This window comes from Cotesia glomerata, linkage group LG1 (assembly GCF_020080835.1).
Source record: "Cotesia glomerata isolate CgM1 linkage group LG1, MPM_Cglom_v2.3, whole genome shotgun sequence".
Lineage (NCBI taxonomy): Eukaryota > Metazoa > Arthropoda > Insecta > Hymenoptera > Braconidae > Cotesia > Cotesia glomerata.
Genome location: NC_058158.1, coordinates 26572155 through 26599707, shown reverse-complemented (window position 1 = coordinate 26599707; position 27553 = coordinate 26572155). Strand labels below are relative to the sequence as shown.

The window sequence follows — 27553 nt, the reverse complement described above, 5'->3', positions numbered from 1 at the left end:
TGGAGAAACGGCCGCAGCCGCAGCTGCCTCGGAGCTCTGAGGAGCTGGAGGATTTGCACAAGCTGCTGCACTTCCCCGAGGAGGTGGCTCTCAGATTGTCCGAGAGTGAATATCAGCTGTTCTACCAGGTTAATCCAAACGAATATTTGCGTCATGTTGCTCAGGATTTAGCAACTTTACAAAGTAAATCAGCGAGTAAATCGAGCACATCATCGACAAACCATCAAAAACAGTCCAAGGAGTTACCCACCACTACTAATAGTTCAACTCAGACAGAAGAGGAATCTTTGTGGTTAGGTGCGACCTCACCTTACTCTGTGCAGACCCTCATCAACCGGTTTAATGAGGTACTCACTTTTATACAAGTCTCTTCCTTTTAATACTCTTTATGTATAAATACATCTACTGTACTACTACTTCCATCTACTAGTCTATTACATCCATATGGCAAAGTGACCCTGAAGACACTGCTACAGCTAAACCAGGGTGACCTCAAATCGTCAATAACTTATTTTTGACTTTCATTTGACATGACATCAACTTCATTACTCTCGTATCCACTTTCTTTTTTCTGATAATATTGTTTCATTAAACAGAAAAACTGTAACAGTCACTAAGAGATCGTAGTACAAAAAGTTTAATAGAACCTACCTATAGTATACGTAAATATTACAAATTCAAAAGTAAATTCTCAAAAACATGCGATAGTGCGGTTAATCCGAACTTAGCGTTAACTAGTTGCATAAATTCTTAAAGGATTTGGCTTTATGTAAATCATAAATTCCAGTGATGTAAAAAATAATTGGTTTTCCCACTTAATAAGTAAATAATTTAAATAGTAAAGAAAATAAAAATTTAATTGATTAATGCATAAACTTAAAATTTATTCACAAAGTTAAGAAACTATACAGTTTTACCAATCATATCAGAAAGTGATCGTTGCTTAAATATATAATAAATATCTTATTAATTCTTTCACAGTATTTCTATTCTACTACATTTGGCGTTATCAACCACCGAAAAATAAAAAAAATGATAAGAGGATAAATTGCCAGATAAACATTAAGGAATATCACTTTCTTGACAGATCTAGATAATTTAAGTTTAAAGAACGTGATCCAAAGTTCAAGCTGTGAAAACGCCAGTAGTGAGAAATAGCTTCAGGCTTACAGATATTAAGTATACGATTGAAGCTATTCAACGCTTGCTATCATTTTTTTATTCTTTCGAAAATTTTTCAAGTCAACAGTCGAATTATCTATATATTATAGATTTATCTATATAATGTAGTGTCAATCGAATTTTATTAGTTGATTTTTATTTTATTTTTTTAAAAAATATATACGGCATGACACAAAATATTACAAAGCATAGGGTTAAAATAGTATAAAAGCCAAAATTTATGATTTAATATTGAAAAAAGTGTTTTGTAGAGTTAACTATTGTAAACATCTGACTGTCACTTGTTAAAAATTATAATTTCAAACAGTAAAAAATACTAAGTCAATAATTATAGTCCGGTTTTTAACGTTCCGGTAAAATTTACTATTTTACTTGATAAATATTAACGTTAGCAACATTAAATTTTAAACTCTTACTATAGAAATTTAGTAAGCTTTTTTAATAATTTTTACATATCATACTATAATCTTCAACGTACAAACGATAAACATTGAAGTTGGAATTATTAATTATCATACTTTAACATTTAGACATTCACATAGCTTTTTATTACTATTTAGAATGGTATTTATGATCATTAGAATAGTATTTATTATAAATCTATTATCATTTATTTTAGTTTAGTTTTTTTCGTGTATGAACTCTGGTATTGAATAGAATGTTCAAAAGTATCTCAAGTCTTACTGATTCTATTAAAATAACATATGAGTGTTTCTACGGATGTTTACAAATGTAAAGTTAGTATCAATATTCTTCTCACTTTTCTTTCAAATTCACTCAACAAAAGGTTTCATTCTTATTAAAATTTTTTTTTTCTCAAGTATAAATTAAGTTTAGATTCTACTAAGTAATTAACACAAAACGAGTTACTAACAAATTTAAATACACTGTTACGGATAATTTTCAACTGTACAATCAATTGTTTACATTACTTTATCTTTTAGATTTTTAGCAAAAGCTATTGTCTTAAATAATTAATTATAAAGCTGGGTTGGTTAGAAGTATTTAAGCATATTTGAAATATATTTAAATATATTTCAAAGTTATGATAACTTTCTGGAAGTCAATAATGTCTTGATAATATTATTATATACATTGATTGATACGAAAAAAAATTTCAAGTAAAAAAAATAAATTTTTTAGTTCTTTATAAATAACTTGAAAAAGCTTTTAGATTGTCTGCAGACAAAAATTATAATGTGAAAACAAGATTAATCATTACATCAACGGCACTTCCAACAGGATAATGCAATTGAAAATCAGCAAATCAATTGAAATAATATTAAATAATTAATTTTAATTAAATTAATTCTAAAAAAATTGTAAAATTAAGTACTTGACAACAGAAAAATAATATATTGAAGTCAATTTATAGTTTATAACAAAGTCATCATTGAAAGTTAAATATTCGAGCTATAAATCTGGAATGGGTATTCATCGAAGAGAAAACACTCGAGGACTTAAACACAAAATATGTTTATGTATAAAAATTGATGAGTGTTTATCGATTTCAGGTGAGCTCATGGGTTACCCACACAATAACAAGTGGCTCAACAGTCGAGGAGCGTCAAGCGTTCCTCTCTTGCTTCTTGCGAGTCGCTCAAACCTGCTGGAATACTGGGAACTTTAATTCGGCAATGGAGATCATCGCCGGTCTCAAGTAAGTTATAAATTAACTTCACCATTTATATATGTATATATATATAGTATCAGCGCTAATGCAAGTATTAAGTAAGACCAAGTAGAAGTAAATAAAAGACAAGTTAAGTAATAAAACTATATAGTATATAGCGCGAAGAGTCAACTTCGGATGCTTTTAAAACCAGCTCAAAACTTTAAAATTACTACGTGTTAGTGAGCTTAAAATGTGGGTTGATGTGTTTATTCCTTCTTTCTCTCTTTGCCTTTCTTCATTTGCCTTTTTGGATACAGAACTGAGTGTTGCGGCATTCTTAGATCTTCTCCTGCATGAGAATGGACATTGCTGTGAGCACTGGTATCTAGGACACCGGATGGCACAGTGATAAATTGTCAGTGGGCGTTTCTTAACTTTTTTGAATATTCGGAAAATTTTTAAACTATTTATCAAGCTCATATCAAATATTTTCCATCGATACATTGATATTTTCATTCTGTAGGTCATGAATACGCATTTTCATTTTTTCTCCCGATATAATGACTCATTTTTTCTGATGATATGCCTTGTAACAATTCATACAAAATATTGTGTACTAACTTTACCCTCGACTATTGTTCTCTATACGTTCGTAAGAACAATGGGTCAGCAAGCCAGTGAATTATTCGGCTACGTATTTTCCCCTTTGTAATCACTGTTTTTATTATTATTATTATTATTATTATTATAAAAGCAGTGTTGTTTATTTGTTAATCAAGTTAATATTGTTCAATATTATTGACTATAAATTAATTAATTCACTATATGCATAATGAACCCTTAACCACTCAATACATGCATTCGCACGTTTTCCTGTTGATCTATTAGCCCTTAGCGAAAGGAATATTCGTTTTAATAGTATCTATTATATTTTTTTGTTAACTTGGGTGAATTATGAAATTTCGGCTGTCCAATTTTAAAACACAGTAACTGCAAAATTTTTATACCTGATTTTTTTTTAGTACTGCTGCATTTTTTATAACTTTTAGACCTTAATTTCAAGTATTTTTTCTTGAAAATATTTATATTCAAGTATTTTCTATTCATAAATCAAATCTTTCATCAATTTGGCGGGTAAACTTTTTTTTAATAAGAAAAATTGGAAAAAATTTTGAAATGTTAGTTACTGTGTTTTGAAATTGGGCAGCCGATTTTCAGTCGGTCGAATCGAAAAAAGAATTTTTGGTATTAAATTCTGATCATTTCGATGTGGTATTATTGTAATCGAAAATTTTTTAAGTCATTTGTGAGGATACAGTTAAAAAAAAAAATGAATCGATTTTTCATTTTTACTTTCGGTGATAAACATTCGTTGAAAGTATTTTTTATAAATATTCTCGTCTTTTACATATAATAATAAAAATTACATTCAAAAGATTATTTAAATTTTAGAGAGTAGTCGTTATGATAATAGCTTTCAGCAATTATTGCAAATAGTGCAGGATATCAAAATTATTGTACCATATGAAAGTTATCATAGACCCCCGAAGGCAATCATTACCGTAAAATTGTTAAAGCCTATGATTGAGTTATTTAAAAAAATAAAATTGAAAATTCTAAACTAAATATTTTTTAAAAATCGCATAATATTTACAATAATTTTTTTTCTAGTATCAAACACGAAAATGTGAATATTTTTTTAAAGTTTTTAACAAATTTTGATCAATGCAACTAATAGTTATGATTTATGATTATTAAAAAAGAATTCCAATTTTTTTCCCTGTTTAGTACTTTGTTTTACGAAATCATTAAGAAACTTATTTGACCCTTTTTCACAACTCCACTAAAAATTAATTAAAATCCTTTTGGAAAATATATAAATTATTAATACAACAATAAAGTAAAAAAGAGTAATGAAATTGTTTTTATTCTGTCGGGTATTAGCATAGTAGTTTCTATTAAATAAATCTGTTACTTAAATTCAAAGCCTCGATTGAGTGGTTATAGTTCAATCAAAGAAATGCTCTGTATGCTCTTGAATTTATTTTCTTTCTTTTATACTTATTTTCAGTACAAAGAAAATAGATTAATTTATAGACGGAATTGAATCGAATAAAGACAGATAGAGTCATTGGAATTATTCAAGTGTCTGAGAGTACGGCCAAACAATTCAGGCTTTACCAAAAGAATAAAGAAAGTTTAATCCAAAATCATAAAAAAAATATTTCCAAGCTTCATTTTATTTTTTAACTCTTAGCTCCAGAAATGGCTTAACTATTTATCATTAAAGTTTCATCTTCAAACAGCTAAATAGTTTGGTCATTATTTAGTATTTAAGTAACTTTATTAGTTATTAATAACTTTTTATTTCCCTTATTGTTACTCAAAGATTAAATTAATTAAATAAATTACTGTATTATTTTTTTAATAAAAACAAACTTTTATTTTATCTAAAAATAGTTACACTAACTATTATTTAATTAAAAATTTTTCTATCTGGAAAAAAAAAATTCATTTTAATTTATTTTAACTTGCTAACTGTTTTACATACGCTTGCATAAAAAAATTATTTTGCATATTAATTTTTATTATAATTTTATCTACGTTGTTCAACTATTATCTAAGTACTTAAATAATTACTACAATTTTCACTAAAATATAATTACGATAGACATAGTATAGTAGCTTATTGCTTTTACAGTGTACTTACCGTGAGCTAGTAGTGATCTGTATTATATTCATTAACATATTTTCTATCTTCGTCGTTATTTCCTTTCACACTATCTTTGAGCTTCCACATCGTGTATTTTGCATACAAAAATTTAATTAATTAATTCTATGACTTACAGTCATCATTTCAAGTTTTGTCCCTTTTCGATACTGTTCTATTTTTCTTTATTCACTATTAACATTATTTTTTTAAGTACATGGCACATTTGTCGTGCTTGATATGAAAATTAACTTAGCATTGATCTTAATGTTTTTTCTTATATTTTTGAGATTTTCCGTCGTTCAGTATTTTTTATTCTTCAATTTTTATTAAAAAATTCAATTCAAGTATCTTCATAACATTTAATAGAAGCAAAAATAAAAGAATCTGAAAATTCAATTATAATAAATTAAAAAACATTTTTATATGCTAGCAGTTTACTATTCTATCTTGAGTTCAAGTGTAGCAAAATCTGATTGATAAAATGTAATCTTTTTTTATCGGAAAAATTGTTTATCTTTTCTACAATTACACTTTGAAACCTCTGACATTCCTATAAAGTATTTATAAATTAAATCTTTGTGTCTAAATAATTGACTGGATAAAAACCTTTAAAGAGCATGCAATAAAATATTTTTGTTACATCAACCGCGAAAGTTAGATTTTCGAGCAACATGCAGAGGGCGCAAACTATACGATTTCTGGCAATCTATAGTTTTGTTATCTTACCTCACACTTGTATTGAAAAGTAACCTCTCTCTCTCTCTCTCTCTCTCTCTAACTATAAATTCCTACACAACTACTAAAATACGCTATAGATCGCTTCGCTCGGCCGGATAACTAATTCGGTCTTGATAAGAATGCCACATAGCCTCAAACTCGTCATGTCACTTTAAGCCGTTAGAATCTCTACCTTTGCGTATATGTATCGAAAATAACTATTCTGCGTACTCAAGATCAGCTTCATCTTAAATATTTTTAGTTGAAAACCCTTCTAGTTCTGAAAAATAATAATTTCAGTCTAATTCCTGTTACGAACAAGAATTACTTAACTAAAAGTAAATTTTTTCCTCAAAATTGAATTTTACTATTAATTGATATTAACTACTACTAAGTAAATAGTAATTTTTACTTTAAAAATTTAATTAATTGAAAATTTTTTATTGCAAAAAAAAAACATTAACTTATCAGCAACATTTTTTTTTTATTTACTTATAATTTTATAAATTAAAAAAAAACACATTATCAATCATATTCCCTCCCAATCTACTTCAATGTATTACTTTTTTACTCCACAGATAATATTATTACGTGGTATATTATTGTGTAAACATAAATGACAACGGGGGGGATGTTTCGCCTAACGCATCATTAAACAAAAAAGCTGCCACGTCATATATTTTCCATACACGCATCGATAAAACTATCACGCCAGCTCTCAAATTTTTTTTATTAGGTCTTAGAGAAATAAATTGCATTATATTTATATTTACTACTATCATTTCGTTAAATTATGCAAATTTGGGGACAGTAACGCTCATGATTAAGTGTCGCAACGGTCATAAATTATTTATACTTAATATAGCTTAAAGAATAATTTATATAGTTGTCATTGAATAGAACCTATCAATATTGGGTTAATGTCTATAAGCGTAAAAACGCAGTAGTAAAAATCAATAGGTTGATATATGTTTGTATAAAAATTCAAATTTATTTAAAATCTTACTGAAACAGTATTTATATATTCTCTGATATTTACAAACGGAAATAGCATTCAAATTCACATAATTATTTATTGTTATATTGAATATTCCTTAATGATTCAAGATAAATAAAATAATACGATTGGTATAAATAAATCGATATATTGTTTGATGACAAAGAAAAAAGTACATTGCTTTTACTCTTGAGAAAATTTCATATTGTGCAGGTCACTCGACACATTTGCTGAGTGCCATTTGTTGAGATGTTATTTGGTGTATCTGACAGCATACACTGTAAAAAATTTTTTGGACTCGGTGTGGTGTAAATGATTCGGTGTAAAAATTTTTAACACGGACGGTGTGAAAATCGCACTAAGTGTAGTGTTAAATTTGAACGGTGTGAATCCTAAATTTTACACAATCAAGCGTGTAATGTATTTCCTAAAAATTTCTCATTAATTAATTTGATTGTTTAGTTTCAGACTTGTACGATATTAGATTATAAATATAAACATGTATAGAAATGAATATTTAAAAGCATGTTTTTTTTTTTTTATATTATGCCATTTCACGGAGTAAAGTCATTCCAACGTAAATCTTAGTATCATTGGAAAGTCTGCAACAAGAATGTTAATATTCAAGTTGTTAAAAATTTATCTAAGTATACGGTGGATCCTATGTAAGAGTCAATTGATAAAAATCGAATGTTTATAGTGTTAAATATATTTTTAAAAATATAAGCTCATCCCGATGTTACACTCATTTAAGTACCCACATTATTTTTTCATATATTTATATATATATTACATATATGTATATATGAAAAATATATCAAAATGCATGTGAGTACTCAAATGAAAAGTCTTGATGAGTATAACATTGGGATGAGATTATATCTTTAAAAATATCAATAATTAAGAAATGACCTTGTATCTTGTGAACTATTGACATTTTTGAAGATATAAGCTCATCCCGATGTTACACTCGTCAAGACCGTTCATTTGAGTACCCACATGCATTTTGATATATTTTTCATATATACATTTATATAATATATATCAATATATGAAAAATTAATGTGGGTACTCAAATGAAAGGTATTGATGAGTGTAACATCGAGATGAGCTTATATCTTTAAAAACGTCAATAGTTAAAAAAGTACAATATAATTTTACAAAAGTCATTATTCAAGAAAGCAAAATTTTATTTATTTATAGTTTACAAGTCATGACAATCACATACAGACTGCAAGGTTGCTAGTAATAGTTATTAAATTTTCAAAGTTATAAATAGTAACACGGAATAGTGTAAAACAGTAAATTACACCGTGTTAAATTTACACGAGTGGAAATTTTACATGGAAGAAATTTTACACTGACGTTTCACACTTACACATCGGTGTAAAAGTCCCTGGGTCCAACTTTACACCGAAATTTTTTACAGTGTACAAATATGAACCCTCACTCAACTTTTCATATATTCAATTCTATTTAGAAAATTTTCTTATTACATTAAAAAAAAATATATACTTCAAGAAAAATTTTAAAAACTTCACTTTTAACGCATTTCAATATTGGGCGTAAAAATTACATGAATAATCTATTTTTATAAGAAGAAAAATAGTTTATTATATTTTTCGACTCATGACAATAGTTCACAACCGATCTATGACAAAAATTTTTAATGACAAATGTTCTTATTCTGTCCCCGCCTGCAAGAAGTGACATTACGACAGTACGACCCTTCATCGTCCTACAAAAAACTATTTAGGTCAGATCAAAGGCGTTTTAGCCATCCTAAACTTACCCCTACCCTCGAAAGCTTCCATCGGACTCATCTTTTGATGAATATTATTGTACGTATTGTAGGTATATATAACGATATAACTAATTTTCATTGTTAATTCATTGATGTTTCAGATCCAATAAATTAAAGCCATTTTGGCAAAGTGTGAACGAACCATTACCAGTACTAGAGTACCTCTCATCAGCCCTTCTGTCTTCCGAATATGAACGGGCATTGGCACGTGCATTGGCGATGCCAGAATGTCCTGTCGTACCTTTCTTCGGGGCTTTTTTACGGGAATTACGTGAAGTAATTTCTTCTGTCAACAAGGTAAAAATATATATTTCAGTTTACCCTTTTTTTGTCATAAGAAATTAACTAAGATAAGACATGATGATTAATGATACAATTTTTTTAATTTGAAATTGAGATAATAATTATTAATCTGAAAGTACATCGATACTCGAATAAATGTAACAGTATTTCAGAGTGGGACTGTTTGGTCACCGAGTTATTTGGCTCGTTTCCAACAAACTTTAACAATGAAATTCGTCGGCACATTCTTTTCGCGGTGAACGGATTTTTGACCTCCACCACACTTTGTGCTAATGGAAGTGAGAAATAGATAAAGAAAGTGAGCGATGAAATTTATTGTTGAAAAGTGTAAGGTTATAACTAAAGTAAAGTGGATGTAACAATAACACTTGTAAAGAGACAGTAGTGCAGTTGAAACTTATGCGATACCAGAACCAAATAGTAAAAGCAATTGCACAAACTTTTATTTTCACTAAAAACTGACGACGGAGAAACTTAGAATGACAATTTAAACCTTTCTAACATTTGTAATCACTTCTACAACAGTCTCTATTCTCAGTCAGCTGGTCCCAGTTCAATTTTCTTTCTACTGTCGACGTTTTAAACGATACCAACACCAATGACAACACAACATCTTTTGCTGCTACTACTAATACAAACTCTTCAAACGACAACAACAACAACAACAACAACAACTGCTACTGCAAATTTACTTCAACTTCTTGAGAAAATAACTCGATAAGTTCCTCTATCCACTTGAAGAGCTGACTTGACTCTCTTTACTCCACATGTCGGATCAGCGAAATGCAAATACTGAAAGCTGACAAAAGGATAATTGGGAAGTTGTCGAGAAAAGTACATCTTATCGAATAAAGTTGGTTCAAGATAATATAATATGTAATTAATGGTGGAAAAAATTTGATTGTAAGGTCAGGGGTTTCTATCGGCCTCCAGCAGCAAAGACAGTTGTAGGCCGGCGGAAACTACTTGCTCTTGCTGTCAATATTCAACTATTCTATTGAGTTATACTTCATCCAGCTGAAGATTAAAAGTGATGCTAATATCCACCAGTCATATCCGGTCACCAGTCATAACAAAACAATATTATTTATCTATAACTCCCGTGATAAAATTATGTCATGGATTCTGCAGTACTTGAAATTATTGATTTACCTATCTCCAAGTACTTTATTATCTAGTTAATTATTCGTATTTGAAGTTTGTAGTTAATGCTGGAATACACTGACTCAGTTTTGCTTTTAAATTTTGGACCAATGCACGCTTCTATTGCGAACACTTCAAAATAAAAATCGGTGATAGTTTATTATAATCAATAAAAACTCAAAGCCTTAAATTTTGTTACCTAAAGTCATGTTTATTTTTTGTTCTCTTCTAAGACACGAAATACAAATATTGCTACCTGCCTTTGTTCAGCTGGAATGACGGTGAAATGTACAAAGTACGCATTCCATAAGTTGTATCAGAAGCGCATGATTTAAATTATATTTTGTTGTAGCTGTTTTCATACACTGTAAAAAATTTCGGTGTAATAATGTATTCAGAGCACTTTACACAGCCGTGGAGTGTGATATAACGATGTAAAATTTTCTAGGTGTAAATTTTCCGTCCGTGTAATCTATTTTTTTACACCATTGCGTGTTATTCGATATATTTTTGTTTAATAAGCTACAATCGATCATTGAATATTGTTAATTACTTAATTTTTATCCTTTATTTATAACTATATTAATATTATTTGTATGTTAAATAGTTTGTTGAACATTTTAATATATTTATAATTATTTATCTTGATTATATACATATATATGTATTCATATATATTCATGACAATCATGACTGATGTATTTATATATAAATAGAATTGAAAAAGATTTTTTTTAATAATTTCGCACGTTTTAATTATTTCTTCTTAAGAATCTCAGAAAAATGAAGCACTTGATAACAAATATAAATGGCTGCGCCAATACAATTTGAGAATTGGAGATAACCATAAATTTTTCAGAGTGTAGAGTTGGTATTTAATTTTTGAACACAAAATTATCATGAATTATACATTTACAACCCTCTAAATTTAACATGGTATTTGGTGTAATGTTCGGACGAAAATTTTTATACCGACTCATTTACACTACATCGGGTCCAAAAAATCCTTTACAGTGTACACTGAAAAAAAAACTACGTGATTCGAGAAAAATATTTTCTTTAAGAATTCTCTTGTTTAAATTCAAAAAATTTGAATCAAGAATGTAGAACTTTTGAATGAAGAAAATAAATCCTTCTCTCAAGAATTTTTAGTATTAAAAAAAGCACTTTATTATTTTTAAATAAGATAATCTTCGTTTCACTTGAAAATTTTTTCTTTTGAATTAAGATAGGCGATAACATTGATTTAAGACATTGTCAACTTGTTTCAAGAATTCTAAAAGTGTACGGATTTATGAAACTTTTTATAACTATAAAAATAAATCTTAAATACATTTTAGAATGGGTTCCAGTACAAAAAATTGTTTTTTTTTGTATTCTGAATGAAGAAAATTTTTCTTAAACTAAGAACATAAAATTTTTCAAGGAAAGCAAAAATATTCTCAATTAATGAAAATTGTATTAATTAATTATAAGAAATTGTATTAAATAATTAAAATTATACGAGTCACTACAAGTTGAAAAAAAGTAAAATTAAATAATTAACTACAAGTTAATTGTTTTATTTTTGCACTATCACGTCATATCTAAAAAAATTAATAAAATATAAAATGCTTCATAGCATATAAATTACAAAAAATTATAAGGCTTGATTTAAAATAAAAGTTTCGCTAAAAATTTACATTATCATTGATATCGCGTTTCCAATACAACAGAGATTAATAAATAGTTATATTTTTAAACATGAAGCATCGATACCGTATTCTGAGGGTGCATCCTACATTTATTATAATAAATAATTATTTACATTGAGTAGATAAGATTCAACGGATTAGAATAACATAAATTTCAAAATAACGAGAAAACGATTTATCTTTTAAACTTCCAAAATAAAGTCGTATAATATCATTTTGATTCAAACTTCTGCAGTTAACGATGAGATAAAAATAATTATTGTAAAATAAAAGACAATTTGAAAAAAGTCCGTCTGTTCGTCAGATTATTTTTTTTATTCCAACATTATATAATCAAAAAATTGATAAAATTGTTTAATCTATTAATGAATACTGCACTGGAAATTGCATAATTATTTAAATTGATAGCGGTACTATTAACATTAAATATTATGTAACAAATTATGAATAATAATTGTATTTTCACTTATTTGATAGCAACCAACGGAGAGCAAAGAAAAGAAGACTCAACGCAGTAATAGTAAGGAGGGTTCGTCCCTTGAACACGTGCCTTCGGGTTCGCCAGGTGCGCGATCCAGTGTCGGAAGCAATGTAGACGTGAGCTTTGCATGGAGGATATCACCAAGAAGCAGCAATGATTCAGAAGATAAGCCTGACTGTACCAACGAAACAGCGGCTGTCATTGATAAAGTAACGTTGTTTCATTCACATCGTCATGCCCGCTTAAGAGACGCAACTACTGGCTCACTACATCGTACTTTGAGTGTCCATACTACAGCTCTTGAGCAAGCTTATTCTGCTGAAGAGTGTGATGAGAATGACTATCATCTTGACCTCGATTCCTACAAGCCGGTTCAACCCCTTGTTGCTGACCATGGAGTTGCACTTTTTCCGGTTGCCGCTCCTCATCATGGAATGGATCTTCATTTGCTTCAGGTTCATTTTTATTCCGTTATACATTTACTTTATGTTTTTTTTCTTTTTATTTTTATTTTCATCATTGACAGGAGACCAATGGCTTTATTCGATCTAATCAGACATATTCGATCGCTGCATGCATTATTGTTATTATTTCCTCTGGCAGCGTTGTAATTACGTTATTTTTCACTCTTTTGATGGTCTTCTAACAAATAAATTTCATATTATAGTTGTCGAGTTTACTTTGACAAAAAACGATTGGTTTTTCTTGTTGAAGAAGTACAGGACATACTGTCAATTATTCACAATTTTTTATAGGTCTTGGAACATTTTTATAGTTCGTACAAACCATGAGGACGTTGATTTGGTTTTAAAAGATATAAATTATTTTTATCTACCACCCGTAAAAAAATTTTCTTGTGTGGTTTAATGTGTCCCGTTATAGTCATATATGCACATATATAATTTTTTGACCAAAGTTAGTGTTGTAAATATCTAACAGAGAATGCATGGTCACTGAATTGTCTCCTTATTATAAAAGAATTAAGTTTGAAGTGTTGTTATAAAATAAAAATTAGTAGAACGGTTCACCCTAAAGGCCATCCCTGCAACTTGCCGCTAATTCCATACCTGGGTGCTTAAAATTGTACTTATGACGTTTTTGAGATTTTTGAGCTCAAAATATAATTTATGTGATATTTTGAGCTCACTGAGCTCAAAGAGATAGTATTTCTATACATTTAAGCTCTTCGAGCTCAAAAGTCTGATAGAAGTTTCATAGAACACTGTTTTTTGAATTTTCTAACCGCAATAACTTTTGAATGGATCTACCGATTTTCACGCGGTTGGCGGCATTCGACGCAGTTTTATTAGCCTCATAAAGAATTTTCAGATTTTAATTGATCGAACCGAAAATTTCGGAGTTATTCCGAAAAAACATTTTTTTCGGTTATCTTTCGTTCACGATATCTCTCGAACGAATCAACCGATTTCGACCAGCTTGGTGGCGATCGACGTGGTTTTTTATTGTCTAGAGCTGATTAGTTTTTGGAATCGATCGGTGGAGCCGTTTAAAAGTTATAAAAAAAAAATCACATTTGAAAAAAATTTTTTTCTTAGTTTTTTTAAGATTTCTCAAAATCTACTGATCCGAATCGATCCAAATTATACTCGAAATCTAAGTTTGGCCAAGCCCTTTTAAATGGCACCAACCGCGATAAAATCGAATGAGCCGTTCAAAAGTTATAAGCGGTTTACATACTTTCACACACACACACACACACACACACACGCGCGCGCGCGCGCACGGAAAAAAAACTGTTGCTGCAACAGGAAAAAATCCTGTTACAGCAACAAGATTTTCCTGCGGCTGCAATAGGAGGCAGCCATGTTGCAGCAACAGGATTACTACTGTTGTTGCGAGTTAATAGTAAAATATAGTTGAGTCATTCCATGTCAAATTGACCAACAGTTGGAATTGACCCCTTTTACTTTGGATCAATTTTGGTCAGAAATTTTCTTTTATCATACAACGAACTTCTGCCAAAGGAAAAAAAATTAAAAATTTTTTTTCAAAAGATATGCAAATTCGAAATTTCGCTATTTTTAAAATTTTATTTTTGAAATATATCGTACGCTATTATAGATACAGGAATGGCCTTTCGTTTGTTTGAAAGGGGACACTTAAGGCTATTGAAAAAAAAATATTTTGGAAAAAAATTTTGAAAAATGCCAAATTTAAAATTTTTGAAAATCGTCAAAAATGACGATCGACATTAAAATTTTGGCTCAATTTGTTTTGTATAGTACCTTGTACTGATCTTAAAAGACCCTGAACTTTTTAGAACTGTGTTATTTTTTAAATATGAATTTTTGAATTTCAAAAAACAATTTTTTCTTGTTTTTTGCAACTTTTAAATAAGGTAAAGTTATGCAGATACATAATATTGTAATTTTGAGCATTAAAAATTAAATGCACGACGTGGAAATATTAAATAATAAAATAATTTTACCTTTTTTTTATTTTTTAGACGTAATCTTAAAGTCAGGCTTAACGCATGATATAATTGTTACTTGTCGTTTTTTTACTTCATTTAAAGTTGTCGACGCCATTTATCGTCTTTTTAAGATGGAAATGATTTGAAATTTGACATTAAGCAATATTAATGTGCAGAAATTTGTAAGTAAACAAGTATTCGAAAAAACGAAACACAATTGATATTCTCATCACATTATTATGATTTTTATTGGAAATTTATATCTGTTTGAGTTATTTAACGTTAAAAACTGTTATCAAAGTGAAGAAACGGACAAAATATATCAAATTTGGCATTTTTCAGAATTTTTTTCCAAAATATTTTTTTTTTCAATAGCCCCAAAGGTCCTCTTTCAATCAAACGAAAGGGCATCCCTGTATCTATAATAGCGAACGAGATATTCCAAAAATAAAATTTTAAAAATAGCGAAATTTCGAATTTGCATATCTTTTGAAAAAAAATTTTTAATTTTTTTTCCTTTGGCAGAAGTTCGTTGTATGATAAAAGAAAATTTCTGACCAAAATTGATCAAAATTAAAAGGGGTCAATTCCAACTGTTGGTCAATTTGACATGGAATGACCCAACCATATTTTACTATTATGTCGCAGCAACAGTCGTAATCCTGTTGCTGCATCAGGACTTTATCTTGTTGCTGCAACATGGCTGCCTCCTGTTGCAGCTGCAGAAAAATCCTGTTGCTGCAACAGGATTTTTTCCTGTTACTGCAACAGAAGGCAGTCATGTTGCAGCAGCAGGAAAATCCTGTCGCTGCATCAGGATTTTTTCCTGTTGCTGCAACATGACTGCCTCCTGTTGCAGCAACAGTTTATTTTTTTACGTGCACACACACACACACACACACACACACACACACACACACACACATATACCGACTTATTGAAAACCTCGCGCGAGTAGTCAGGGAAGCTTCCTGTAACTCTCAAACGTCAAGATCTGATGAAAACTCGATTCTTGCCCAATAAGGTAAAACCAATAACTTCCCGATTTTTGAAAATTTTCGATTTTCTTAGCGGGAAGTTAAAAATAATCTTTTTTACTGAAGAGTTTATTTGACTTAATAAACTACTAAGCCAACTTTTTGATTGCTACGGCGTACAACTGAACAAAAATATTTTTGGGAATAATAAAAAATTGAAAAATTATTTTTTATTTTTCAACTTCAGGGACATAGAAAAATAATGTGTTGAGTTTTTATTTATAAATATTTTTATAATTTATACTAAAACATTTTGAATTAATAAATGCTCTTTATTATAATTAAACGTAGAGATTAATATAAAAATAAATATAGATGAATGATAACAGTCAAATGCAGCAGTGTAATTATTTGCATTTGAATATAAATTATTATGTATAACTGGCGTAAACGATAATTTATGAAATTGAAAAGCCGGGGAGTTATTGAATGTACAGAACTAAAGAAAAGTGTCATTTAATAATAAGCGCGTATATTGATTCTTTTGATGTAATACATCACAATTATTCATTAATTGTATTTTGACGAAGAAAATCGTTATTATTAATGATATTAATTGAAGTATTATTTATTTGGTGAATAAATTCAACCATCGTAATTTAAAAATTTCATTGCTTCTTGTATATAATAGATCCCATTACCGTTCATGCATAGTTGATGAATACAAAACTCGTATTTCTGTGTAATAATGACTTACGGTTTTTTGGTCGATAGAAATATATAATTATAATTAAATACTTGAATTACAATGAATTTCAATGTTTCAATTTACATTAATAATGTGAATAAAATGATTAATTATTTCATTTTACCATGTTTTAATGAAAATTACTCTTTGCAATTACATCATTTGAATTTTATGCAAATAACGTCAATTTATATTATAGTACTCCAAAATTTAGTCTCATTGCTTTGATTCATAGGAATATAATTTGAGTGAATTTTTCAATTTTTGGGAAACTTCGGTATTTAATGAGATATTTTATGATCAAAATACTCTATTTATGTAAATAGTTTACTTTTAATTAGTAATTTGCAGTCAAATAGCCGGTAGTTCAACACATATCTAAATGAAAATATTTCAAAATATTCGCTATTTTCCATTTGTTTGATATTGGTATCTAATAAATGTCTCGTAATTTCGCATGATACGCTGACAGTACTCTCTTGTTCGGAAAGGTTCCTATGAAATAAAAGAATGAAAAAAGGAAAGGAGAATCGTCCTTTCTATTCGAAATACGTTCTGGTGTCATAAAGTCAGCTGATATAATGATAGTCGTCGTTCTTTGTCAATGCTCAATGCTATTGGCTTTGACTTTTTTTTCATTTTCTATCCCCGGCTATCACCTCTGGAGATTTCAACACGTCCATAAAAGTCAAATCGATCATAGTTATCATGCGGAAATCCATATGACGGCTAGTTATTGATTATTGTATATGTATTTCTCTAATGTTCTCACGCTACTTCAATACTAAACTTTTATCACTAAGTAAATTATTTAATCATTCATTACTTTCTAATAATCGATTATAATTAGGGCATTTTAGTAAATAATTACACACATCAAATAAAAAGTACAATGATTATATGCTCAACATAAGCTCAAAATTGAAAAATCGATTCCATCGTTTTGAAATTGATTTTTTATATATATTATGCACTTGTTTCGATGATAGATAGTGCTAATAAGTATAATTTGTTAATAGTGTTAATTTTATTGGTTATCTAATCTATTTCACAAATGTCTAAATCATTCGGGCTTTACTCGGAGTACCTATATTTAAAAAAAAAAAAATATTAAATTACTAGATCACACTTAAAATATACATCTTTCGTGACATTGCCCTACAATATTAATAATTATTATTTAGCTAATATTTTTTTTGGTCTATTTTAGTCAAAAATTAAATTAAATAATAATTTTAATTTTTTATAATTTATAAATTATAAGTAATATATTTTTTACTAGGTTCTTCATCATGGCACAACATTAGTTCACTGGGATTGTGAAGGAGCTGGGGGTTCACGAACGGCACTAGTGTATGCACGTGTTGATCGTGCCTGCGGTACATTAGTATGGGAAAAGCCAACATGGAGTCCTTTAAAAACACCAGGATTGGGTGGAGTCTCAACTGAATTTACATTAACAATAAATCCAGAAGAGTCTGTGCCACCGGTTCTTATATCGAAGTACACATCCCTCCAGACAGAATGTACGTCGATTAGCCTCGAAGAAGGTTACTTGGATCTAAACTCTGTCAAGGAAGTTATCATTGGGTGTTGTGATAAAGATAGAGAAGTTGAACTCCGTGGCATCTGCAAAAGATACGGCCTCCCCGGTTCAGACTCCTGTATCGGGCTGATGTATGGCTCCAGTCTATCTGATAATCGAATAATATTTTTTCTGGGTCCACCTGCCCTAAGCAAGTACGTATATCTATATGTATATGTATATTAACATCTTTGCAAGAGCTATTTTATGTAGATACGATCAACTATACGTTTTAACGCGTAGCTTTTTTTGTCTTTTATGGTCTTTGTACTCGTTTATAAATTTATCTAACTGGTCTTTTTATTTTCCTTTTTTTTGTTGGCGGCCAGACTTTGGTACATGGGACTTTGTTGGATTCTACGAGGTCTAAAACGGCAACAGCAATTAACAGATAGACGATCCCGGTGGTTAAAAGAGAAATATCTCCAATTATATTTTGAAGAGGGCTGTGTTGAGCCCACGACAGCCGATGCAATAAGAGTCTTCGGTGGACGGGATTGGTCCACGACTGATAGTATTGGCACATTATCGCCCACCAATAGTAGCAATATTCGACGCCGCAATCCTAAACCTGGAAAAAAAACTAAATCTATTAGTAATATTCATGCTCTTACTAAGGTTATTATTATACTTATATTTATATTGTTAATTAAAAAAACTTTGAAGAAAAAACCGGGGTTATAAGATTTGAAAAATACAACTTTTTATTATTTTATTGATCGTATGGTGAAAATAGTTTACAACAGGACCGTTAATTTGCGGCTTAATGCAAAAATTAATTTCAAATAGAATAAAATCAACATTAATAACTTTTTTACGTAAAGTATTTTTTCAAATTAGTAGAACATCGACAGAAAATTAGTGTTATTGTTATATTAAAATTGATCAAAGACTTAAGAAGTTTTAAGATCAATTACCTCATTACCACAGTATAAATTCTAATTTTGCGATCACAATGAGTCGCTTAATACTTACTAAGAACTTTTTATAAGAAATCAATTTAATATAAACTACAAGTACTTCAAATAAAGATTGTAATTTAAAAAACAATAAATATTTAAAGCTATAAAAATTTTGATAATTCACTTTCTTAATAAAGACAATAACATCTTTAGCTAAAGCATTTTCCGGGTGAAAATAATGAGATAACATAAAACTAACATTAGCTTAAAGAGATCACATTAATTTATAAGTCACCCTAATGATCTTAACCGTAATAATAATGACTTAATATTATTAGCTATATACTAAACTCGAATCATCTAAAAACAGCGGAAAGTTTCAAAGAATTCTTACAAACTTTTATTTCTGAGATTATAAAAATTAAATTCTCCTTCAACAGTCATTATTATTAAAGTATGACGACTTTATGTAGATTAAAATTAATTTCAACACTTTTACATGCCGAGAAATTGCATAAAATTAAAATTCTTCTAACTATCGTTTAAAATTTAAAAAAAAAAATGCGATGTCTGTCCAATAAATTTGTATTTAAAAATTGTTGAACTTCTAAATCAGGTTTGCCGTCAATTTTGGCCAATACAAGTATTGTAAGTTATAATTAATTTATTAAAATGAAATTTTAAATGCAGGAATTGAGTTTGAAGCAATATGATTCATCATCGTCGGATGGTGGAATAACAACAGCTCCACTGCGTCACGTCGCTGGAAGTCGTGAATCTTTAACAAGAATAGCACCTACCTCACCACGATCTAGCCGTGACCGTATTCCGCCACGCAGCCCTCCTGGTTCAGCAGAACGTATCTCATCAAGCTTGCCCTATTCCAGCTTACAAAGGTGAGCTATGGATAATAACACTTTTGTAATAGAATATAAGCCCCAACAAGACCCTTATCTAAAAACTTTTCAGTCAATATTTCATGGTATAACACAATCATACATACAATATTAATTACTCTTTAGCTTACAACGGCATGCTTCACTTGAAACTGGTTTAAGCTCCGGAATTACTTTGAGCTTGTGCCAATGCTACTGGTAATCTCATTCGAGTCAAACTCATGCCATTGTTTTATAAAGTATCAACGTTGTTTATTGTTTAGACTCGCAACCACAAGCACACTAACACCTAAACATCAAGCTGACTACTCATGTTTGTAAACTTCATTTACCGTCATACATCATTAATAGATGTTATTAGATTAACCAAATAACATTTTAACAGTACATGTTTACCTAAATCTTTCTCTGCACATTTCAAATACAATGTTTATTATCATTAAATTAAAAACTGATATTGAAATCTATTAATGTAATCTCGATTATTTTCAAATAATTTTAAAATTTTAAAGAATTTCGATTTCTTGATTTGAGTAAAAAATTTTTGAAACTAAGAAATTTTCCTTGGTTTAAGTAAATTTTATTCTTCAAAATTATTTTCTTGGTTCAAGAATTTTTCTCTTGATTCAAGTTAATTTTTTTTTCAGTATACCATACGCAGATTTCAATAATGTTTTTTATCAATAAATAAAACTTTGAGGTGTACATTTTCAAATATTTAATATTTTTAATTGATTAAAACAAGTCTGTGATAAAATTTTGCTTTACAAATGGACTTTAGCCTGCTATGCGTGACAAGAGAAAAAGACAAAAATGGATCAAGTCCTTCCGCTCCCGCAGTTGTGGAATCGCCTTGGCAAGTCAAAGCACGCGCTACATCTATTATGTACGAGACTCAACTTAATTTCGTTGAGTTCGTTGCACTATTTCGATCTTTTAGTTTAAGAGCAAGAAAAGATCTTCGTGATCTTTTTGGTCAACTAGCTATTACCTGTCGCAGCCAAAGTGATGGGTCTCTCCGTGATTTCACAATGCGACCTGTCGTACTTCGACAAACTAGTGATGCTACACCACAGCGAATAGGTAACTTATTTATTTTTTTTTATTTCTAAATTAATTCTACGGTTTCAAATATTAAGTTTTTTATTTCCTTTCTCTTCCATAGGTTTACTGACCAGAAATAATTCCATTGACTGCTATGAGTATAAAACAAGTGGAAACTTCCATAAGAAACAAATTTTCGACGCGATCGCTGCTGCAAGTATCGTCAACAACTGTTCGGGTGTTGATACTTCTAAATCTCAAGTTATTACTCTCGCAACATTTACCAAATTCTTGGAATCACGTCAGCAGGAAAAACTTACCGATGAACAGATCAAAGCACTTATCAAGGTATTTTTTATTAATCAATCACTCTTATTGCACACCTCAAAATGGTTAGCAAGTGTTCTACGCTATTATCAATAGATTTTTTGATAGTTTCATAAGAAATGAATCTTTTATTTTTCTATGGTAACTAAGCATTTGAAGTGTGAACTTTTTGACCCTGAAACATTTGTTAATCTTTTAAATATTATTCATGTTGAAAAATTTAGAGACATGAGCCAGATCCAGCATTAAGAGTTCAGTGGTGTCTATCGTTCGAGGGATTTGCACGGTACATGATGGATAAAGATAACTATGCATTTCCGAGTGAGTATGCGATTCCAACGGATACGGAAATGCAACAGCCGTTATCACAATACTATATTGCTAGCTCTCATAATACTTATTTGACCGGACATCAGCTGAAAGGGGAATCTTCTGTTCAATTGTATTCTCAAGTAAGTTATGTTTTATTCACACATTTATCTTATACTTAAAAAAAAAATTTTGTGAATCGAAACAACATTTTTTATATTAATATTGTAAATTGCAACTAAAATTTTTCAAAGAAAAACAAAAGTGCACACTAAAAAAATTTTCGTCAAATTTGACACAAATATTTGTGTTATTGACTGTTTTCACACAAACTAATGTTAATTCCACATTCTAGTTGTAAAATACTGAAAATACGGGAAAGCGGAGGATCAGGTGTTTGCCTGGATGTCTCAATTAAAACGCGAAAATTATTATTAAAATGAACACTATAAATTTATTTACACTAAATACAAGTTATATTTAATATGTTAGTTAGCGGATTGTTGAAATAAAAGCGGATAAATAAAGCACTGCGTGAATTATAAAGCGAAGCCGGTTGACACACGTGGTTGAAATAATGCCGGCACTGGAAAAGCGGTGAATTAATTGCACAAATAACACAATTTATCAGTAACAAACTAAAGCGAATTAATAACAATTAATTTAAGCAAATCAAATTATTAAATAAGCGAAATGCGGTTTATTATCAAAAAGCGAAAGTAAAGAAATACTAATGGCGACTTGTCGCAACGAAAGCGTGGATGCGAAAGATAATAATAATAATGCGTCTTCTTCCTCCTCGACTTGGGGAAGAAGGCTGATTGCGCATGTCTGCGGAGCGATCAGCCAATCACACCGTCGAGACATGGCGTGAACAGTCAAGCTAAGCTTTGTGCAGGCGGTTAGTTTAAGCGGGAACTAGCGGTTGACAGGTGCGGCTCGTGAAATTGGGAGTCCCCCAGGGGCGACTTCATCGCGGCTGGGCCTGTTCACTGAACACTAGTGTATTAAATCAACACATAAGAATGTGAAATTCTACGCACTAGAGTGTAATATTCTACACAAAAATTTTTACACTTTACACAATGACGAAAAATTTTTACTGTGTAAAGAAAAATTAATTTTTAGATTTTTATACTTCAAAATAAATTCATTTGTAATTCTATTCAATAACTTAGTTAATTATAAATAATAAATAAAGACGTAATCAAGTCATGAATATCATCTCACGTTAAACTACTTTTAAAAATTAAAATCGAGTGTTATGAATATATTTAAAATACATCTAATTGAATAATGGATTATATTGGAGTGATATGAATTTGTATGACATTTTAGGTACTTTTAACTGGGTGTAGATGTGTCGAACTTGATTGCTGGGATGGAGATGACGGTTCTCCATTGATATATCATGGCCATACATTCACAACAAAAATTCCATTTAGATCGGTAGTTGAAGCTATTGACAGAAGTGCTTTTATCACATCTCCATATCCAGTTATTCTCTCTATTGAAAATCATTGTACTCAGAGTCAACAAGCCCGCATGGCTCAAATATTCCAGGTATATTGTTTATTCATTATTATTATTCATTAATTTATACTATAAAAAAGAAAAATAATTATTAATGATACCAATATATTGTTGTTGCAGTCGGTATTTGGTGATAAATTGATAACAAAGTTTTTATTCGATTCGGATTTTGGTGACGATCCGCAATTGCCTTCACCCTCTCAACTGCGACACAAAATTCTTATAAAAAATAAAAAGTTAGTGGTTGATCCCACAGCGCCTTTGGTTCATCCGGCAGTAAGTCAACGGTGCAAAATGCTTATGACTGATCGAGCGTCATCGATGAAACAAATGAGAACTGAAATGAGTAGTACTTCTGTTGTCGAATATTTCAGCGAAGATGACGATGATGAAGAGGATGACGATGAAGATGATAATGTTGATGGTAATTTATTCATTTTATTTTATCAAAATAAATTTTTATTTATCATTATAAAATTAGAGCTAATACGATAAAAAAATTTTTTTTTCAAACACTAAATTTTAATCATTAATTGGATGGAAATTGATCATTCAATCTTTCTTGAAGTCGTTTAATGACTAGTCAACAGTAATATATATCTTAACCTACGACATCTACTTGTCGACAAATCACGGCGATGCTTACCGCATTGTGGACAATATATTTTCTTGTTTGTACTCTTGTACCACTATAGCACGTGCTTTCTTAGAGTTTGAATAAAAAAAAAAAAAAAAAAAAAAAAAAAAAAAAAAAATTTCAATACGTTCTTGGCATTTTACCCTATTTTTTCATAACAAGCTCTTTTGGCTTTGAAAACATGAGAAATTTTTTTTTAGTTTTTTTATTGTAGGAAGTACTTTATAAAATTGTCGAGAATTCTTTTCATTGATTTTTTACCTATAATTTTAATATCAGAGTATTCTATTGTAAACTGTTTAAAAAGTTAAAGTATTTTAATATTAATATCCAGGTCATGTATTTCAGTTATTAAATGTATAAATATAAATGCACTGAATAATTAAAGTCGTCTAATTCTATCAGATAAATAAAAATGAAATAATATATTATTTTATGAAATGCTTAAATAATAAAAGTACTTGTATAATATTACAGACAATTCGATTTCAAGTTACGAGAGATACTTGGGAAGTAGTCAAATGTCTCACGGTCGATTGAAATCAGATCCCGCCGTGGACGATAAATCTCAGAAGCAGAGCAGTCAAATAGCTAAAGAATTATCTGATTTAGTAGTATATCTCCAAGCCATCAAATTCCGAGGATTAAATCTGACACCATCTAACACAGTGCCATCGGCGGTAAAGCCGCGTCATCAGAGTCACACTGGTACAGTACAAAGACACAGTATCGCGGGAATCGGGACCGGAGGAATAGCTTCTACTTCGACAGGTTCACCGCAATCACTGTCAACTTCGGTGTCTGTTGCCAGCGGTGGCAGTAACATTGACGCCTTTTTCCGACCAACCCGGGGTGTGCCCGCTTGCTTCCAGTGTTCGTCATTGAACGAGAGCGCTGCCAAAAAAATCTGTAGAAAACAGCCTCTGGGCGTAGTGGCCCACGCGGAAACCCAACTAATCCGCACCTATCCCGCAGGAATGCGAATTGACTCGTCAAACTTCAACCCCGTAATATTTTGGGCGTTTGGAATTCAGATGGTGGCATTAAATTATCAGACAGACGATGCCGCCTCACATCTGAATGCCGCAATGTTTGAACAAAGCGGGCAATGTGGTTACGTAAGGAAACCATCGGTTATGTGGGACAAAGGACACATGATGTACCGAAGATTCAATCCCTGGGACAAGGAGTTTGATGGGCTTCATTCTATTCACCTAACTCTCTCTGTTGTCTCGGGGCAATACATCTCATCGACAAATCTCGTCGCTAGTACCTACGTCGAAATTGAGTTAGTCGGAATACCAATTGATTGTGCCAAGCATAAAACAAAAGTTATTCAAAATAATGCCCTGAACCCTATTTGGAACGAAAAATTCTGTTTCCAAGTAATGTTTCGCGACTTAGCATTCTTAAGGTTCGGAATTGTCGAGGCAAACTCCCACCACTTGATAGCTCAACGAGTTTTGCCCCTAAAGTGTCTCAAACCGGGTTATCGTCATGTGCGCCTTCGCTCCTGCAAAAATAAGCCTCTTGCTCTTTCCACGCTTTTCATTTACTCGCGAATGGAAGAGGAGAGCTTGGACTATAACACCTGCTGCCGGGACCACAACAAAGAGTGCAAGCGCCCTACGTCGGGGAAAACTCCCGAGAAATTGAGCACCGTCGATCCGGGTCTCGGTGGAGTAACATTGAAGCGGCGGATGTTTTTCCTGATGGTTTACGACGTAATTCCAGATGAGCCTTATACTATTCTGAAGGTGACACAGGAGAGTACTACTCAAGAAGTGATGCTTCAGGCGCTTCAAAAAGCGGGAATATCCGCGGAGCACGTTGATGAGTACATTCTAGTGGAGGAGGTGTCGCGTGGATGGGAAAAAAAAGATCGTGAAGAACTACCAACTCAGAGAGTGTTAGATTCATTCGAGCATCCACTTCAAGCTCAAGCTTTGTGGAAAGGTCAAGGTCGGTTCTTGTTGAAAAGAGTCGGTAATGATCCGAGTAGCAGAGCATGGCTAGCGTCAATCAGAAGCACTGCGGGACATTCAAAATTAACTGATACCAGCGAGCGCGATCAATCTATGCACATCTGGGATGAGGCGGACACTTTCCTCGTTTGTATCTACAATGTATCACCGGAAATACCGTATGCCATTCTACGTGTTCCTGTAACGAGTTCCGCTCAGGATGTACTCGCGCAAGCTCTTGTTAAAGCCAGAAGGATGGAGGATCCCTCGAAGTTTGCTCTTGTCGAGGAGCTTGAGTGGGGCGGTGCTGGCGCCGTCGGAAGTGGAAATCGTCAGCTGAGGCTCTTGAGGGACGAAGAAAATGTTTACAGCACCCAAGCGTTTTGGAAAACACTTGGAAGGTTTATTTTGCGCGAAAGGGAGCAAGCTATTCCTCGGAAGCACTTACTTCCGGCGACCTTAGATAGAATAAGTAAAGGATTTTCAGTAGGTAGATCAGTGTCGCTGCCTGGTTCGAGCAAAGAAAAAGTTCCGGTAGCCGAGGCTCTTTCTGATCCGAGCTCACGGGGCCTGAGACATCGGCTCCTTATGTCAGGACGCAGGCGTGAAGTTCATTCGGACGGGGAAGAGTCTAGGGAATCGGAAATTCTCAATGCTGCCCTCTATTTAAAGAAGGTATCTTTGAGAAAATTGAGAGTCTGGAAGTCTTAGTGGCAGTCTCGAGCGACCTCACTCTCTCTATTGTTCACTAATCGAAATAACAACTGGTAAATTCGTAAATATTATTATTTATTATTAATATTTTATTATTATCAGTCGTTGCGATCTAGTGGACAAGAGTAAAGTCGCTCCTGTCTCTACTCACATGTTCTTTTGATTAAATTTACCATGTGAGGTTGCCGTTTACGGCTACGGACATTTGTGAGCAGAAAATGGGCATTAATGTATCTACTGAAATGTCTTTTTAAATTAATTATAATTTTATCGATTATTTAATTAATTATTTATTTATTTATTTATTGATTGAAAGGAAAAACAAACAAAAATGAAGAATTAATAAGGAAAGATAATTTTCTGAGTATTTATTTAAATTCAACGTAGAATGGACCGAATGAATAAATAACATAGTAATGTTTGCCAAAGATACAAACGTCATACAATGTTACATAAATATTTATACATGAATAATGGTGTATAGCATTCAATAAATAAACATAATTATAATACATCGAGATAGGCGACGAAAATCTCCAGAAAAACTACTTAAACAAATAAAAAGCAGATTATAGGAAAAGTAAAATAAAAACACCTATAAAAGTACATTTCTCAGTGTTCAGAAACGAATCTAGTCACACTCAAACGCCTAAACTCAGAATTGTGTGTGAAATGTCTGAGCTAATATAGATGAACGCATAGATGAAATGTAAAGGATTTTATTTTTTTTATACTAGATACATGTTATTTTATAAATTTTTTCAATTACATAAGACATAACAATAGCTTAAATATTCTTGTCAGTTATTATAACAATTATTTACATACGAGCAT

General features: G+C 30.9%; 1 protein-coding gene across 1 annotated transcript; it reads left to right on the top strand.

The window, feature by feature from the left end:
- LOC123275258 (1-phosphatidylinositol 4,5-bisphosphate phosphodiesterase epsilon-1-like) lies at positions 1-27253 on the top strand. Its single transcript, XM_044743250.1, has 13 exons — positions 1-347; positions 2697-2842; positions 9130-9325; positions 12646-13104; positions 18091-18548; positions 18723-19011; positions 19986-20191; positions 20973-21274; positions 21357-21583; positions 21787-22014; positions 23210-23434; positions 23525-23828; positions 24519-27253. The coding sequence occupies exons 2-13, from the start codon at positions 2820-2822 to the stop codon at positions 26714-26716; spliced, it is 5115 nt and encodes a 1704-aa protein (XP_044599185.1). The 5' UTR covers positions 1-347; positions 2697-2819; the 3' UTR covers positions 26717-27253.
- The last annotated feature ends 300 nt before the right edge of the window (positions 27254-27553 follow it).

What these genes read in the sequence shown, in the direction of transcription:
- LOC123275258 (XM_044743250.1), top strand. Translation starts at nt 2,820, where the DNA reads ATGGAGATCATCGCCGGTCTCAA. An exon ending in TAATTTCTTCTGTCAACAAG is followed by an intron (nt 9,326 to 12,645) that starts GTAAAAATATAT and finishes CTTATTTGATAG; the next exon opens with CAACCAACGGAGAGCAAAGA. An exon ending in AGATCAAAGCACTTATCAAG is followed by an intron (nt 21,584 to 21,786) that starts GTATTTTTTATT and finishes TGAAAAATTTAG; the next exon opens with AGACATGAGCCAGATCCAGC.